The sequence below is a fragment of the Caenorhabditis briggsae genome, assembly GCF_000004555.2.
Source record: "Caenorhabditis briggsae complete genome, chrIV, whole genome shotgun sequence".
Lineage (NCBI taxonomy): Eukaryota > Metazoa > Nematoda > Chromadorea > Rhabditida > Rhabditidae > Caenorhabditis > Caenorhabditis briggsae.
Genome location: NC_013487.2, coordinates 4,809,288 through 4,810,865, shown reverse-complemented (window position 1 = coordinate 4,810,865; position 1,578 = coordinate 4,809,288). Strand labels below are relative to the sequence as shown.

The following is a 1,578-nucleotide window of genomic DNA, read 5'->3' as shown; positions in this document are numbered from 1 at the left end:
GACACTTCCCTTGTATTACTCAACACTTTTCTACATGAAAATATTATATCCAGATTGCAAATTTGTATTTTTCGCCAGAAATCTTTAAAATTGAGAAATTTTCAACGAGCCAAAAAAGTGGTGCGTCGCGTTGCGTTTTGTGCGTCTCGACCAAAAACCGACGTACGCTTCAGTCTTACGGCATAGATTTTCAGTGTTGTGAAACTCAAAATTCTCCTTTTTCTTATCGCTAAAAGCTGTTTAAAAATTTTATCCGCCCACATTTTTCCGGAAAAATTTTTCTCCGCAGAATTTGCGGTATCTCTGTTTTTTCGAAACGACATGTAAATGCGCTCAAATGCTAATTTTCTTAAAAAAAAGCGTGGGTCTCGATGCGACAACTTCAAATTGAACTGCCAATGCTTACGGTTTTGTGCCTGAATTCCATTGGAAAAAAGCGCGGGAAATTTTTTCCGGAAAAAAAGCACCGAGATTTTCAGAATTCCGAATCCCGTTTTCCAAAAATTACAGCTGAAAGCCTTCTTACCCTTTTCGGATCCTCCTGAGTATTCAAAATGAAATCTGTAATACAGCCATACATGGTTGCATTCTTCCCACTGTAGATTCTTTGCATGCATTGCCAATTGTCAGATGCCACTGAACAAAGCTTATTGGATCTTACCACGAATACAGTAACCCACAATAGAATCCAGCACCACATTGGTACTGTAGCATGCTCATCAGGAATCCATAGGAATATGCTTGGTTGGGAGCGGTTGAGTGATGCAGAAGAAATCCAATATCAAAACATTCAAAAGTTGAAGTTGATGCGGCCGCCAAACATTGAACCATCGAGTTGTAGGCGCTGAACGTTTTGTTATCATTGGAGCGCACTTGTTTTTTTTGGTAGAGCGTGTTTTCAACTTACTTACAAACCACATTCAATCCTCTTGCTGCTGCAACTCCTCCGTTTATATAAATATCTTGAATCTGTAGAGTCAGTCCCAATGGATTCAGCCTAAAATTTTTATTATTCTTTTCTGGAAACTTCTGGAAACTTCTAAGCTCCTCCCACCAATTATAGACTCGATCAATGCTCAATCTATCGGCAAATGTGTCTTGACACGCTTCGAATTTTGTGGTGTCACACGTGGCACCAGCCAATGAGATGGCTGAAAAATTAAGCTAAAATGGCCCTTTAAAAGGGAAAGGACCTACCAATTAGAGCTAGAAATATTAGTTTTTGGAGCATTTTTCAAGCAATTGCAGTTTAAAAAAAAATAGGGAAAAGTGGAAACAAATTGCATTTCAGCTATAATAATAAGATTAACATTCTCTCTGCGTCTCCTAGTTCCTTATGATCTTTGGAAGGTTGAATGATAAGAGAATTGACAAATGGTAATCAGATTTTTTCAGCTGGAAATCGGTGATGTGGAATTTTTTGCTTAGAAAATTTGTAAGATGGGTCAGGACCCTATTATCCTTGTCAGAGAAAAAAAAGGTTGAGTCGAAGTGTATGCGACGTTTGTAAACAAATATCTGAAAGCGTAAACAACCGGAAACAGTTGAAACGAGTGCGACAGTAACCCGGCGGGAAAA

General features: G+C 38.5%; 1 protein-coding gene across 1 annotated transcript in view; it reads right to left on the bottom strand.

The window, feature by feature from the left end:
- Positions 1 to 1,578, bottom strand: part of CBG21704 — a gene marked incomplete at both ends in the record, with an annotated part of 3,714 nt that overhangs the window by 524 nt on the left and 1,612 nt on the right. Inside the window, 3 exons of the mRNA XM_045235235.1 lie at positions 527 to 636; positions 681 to 844; positions 908 to 1,151. Of these exons, the coding sequence (XP_045097381.1) occupies positions 527 to 636; positions 681 to 844; positions 908 to 1,151 (518 nt within the window). The remainder of the gene's footprint in view (positions 1 to 526; positions 637 to 680; positions 845 to 907; positions 1,152 to 1,578) is intronic.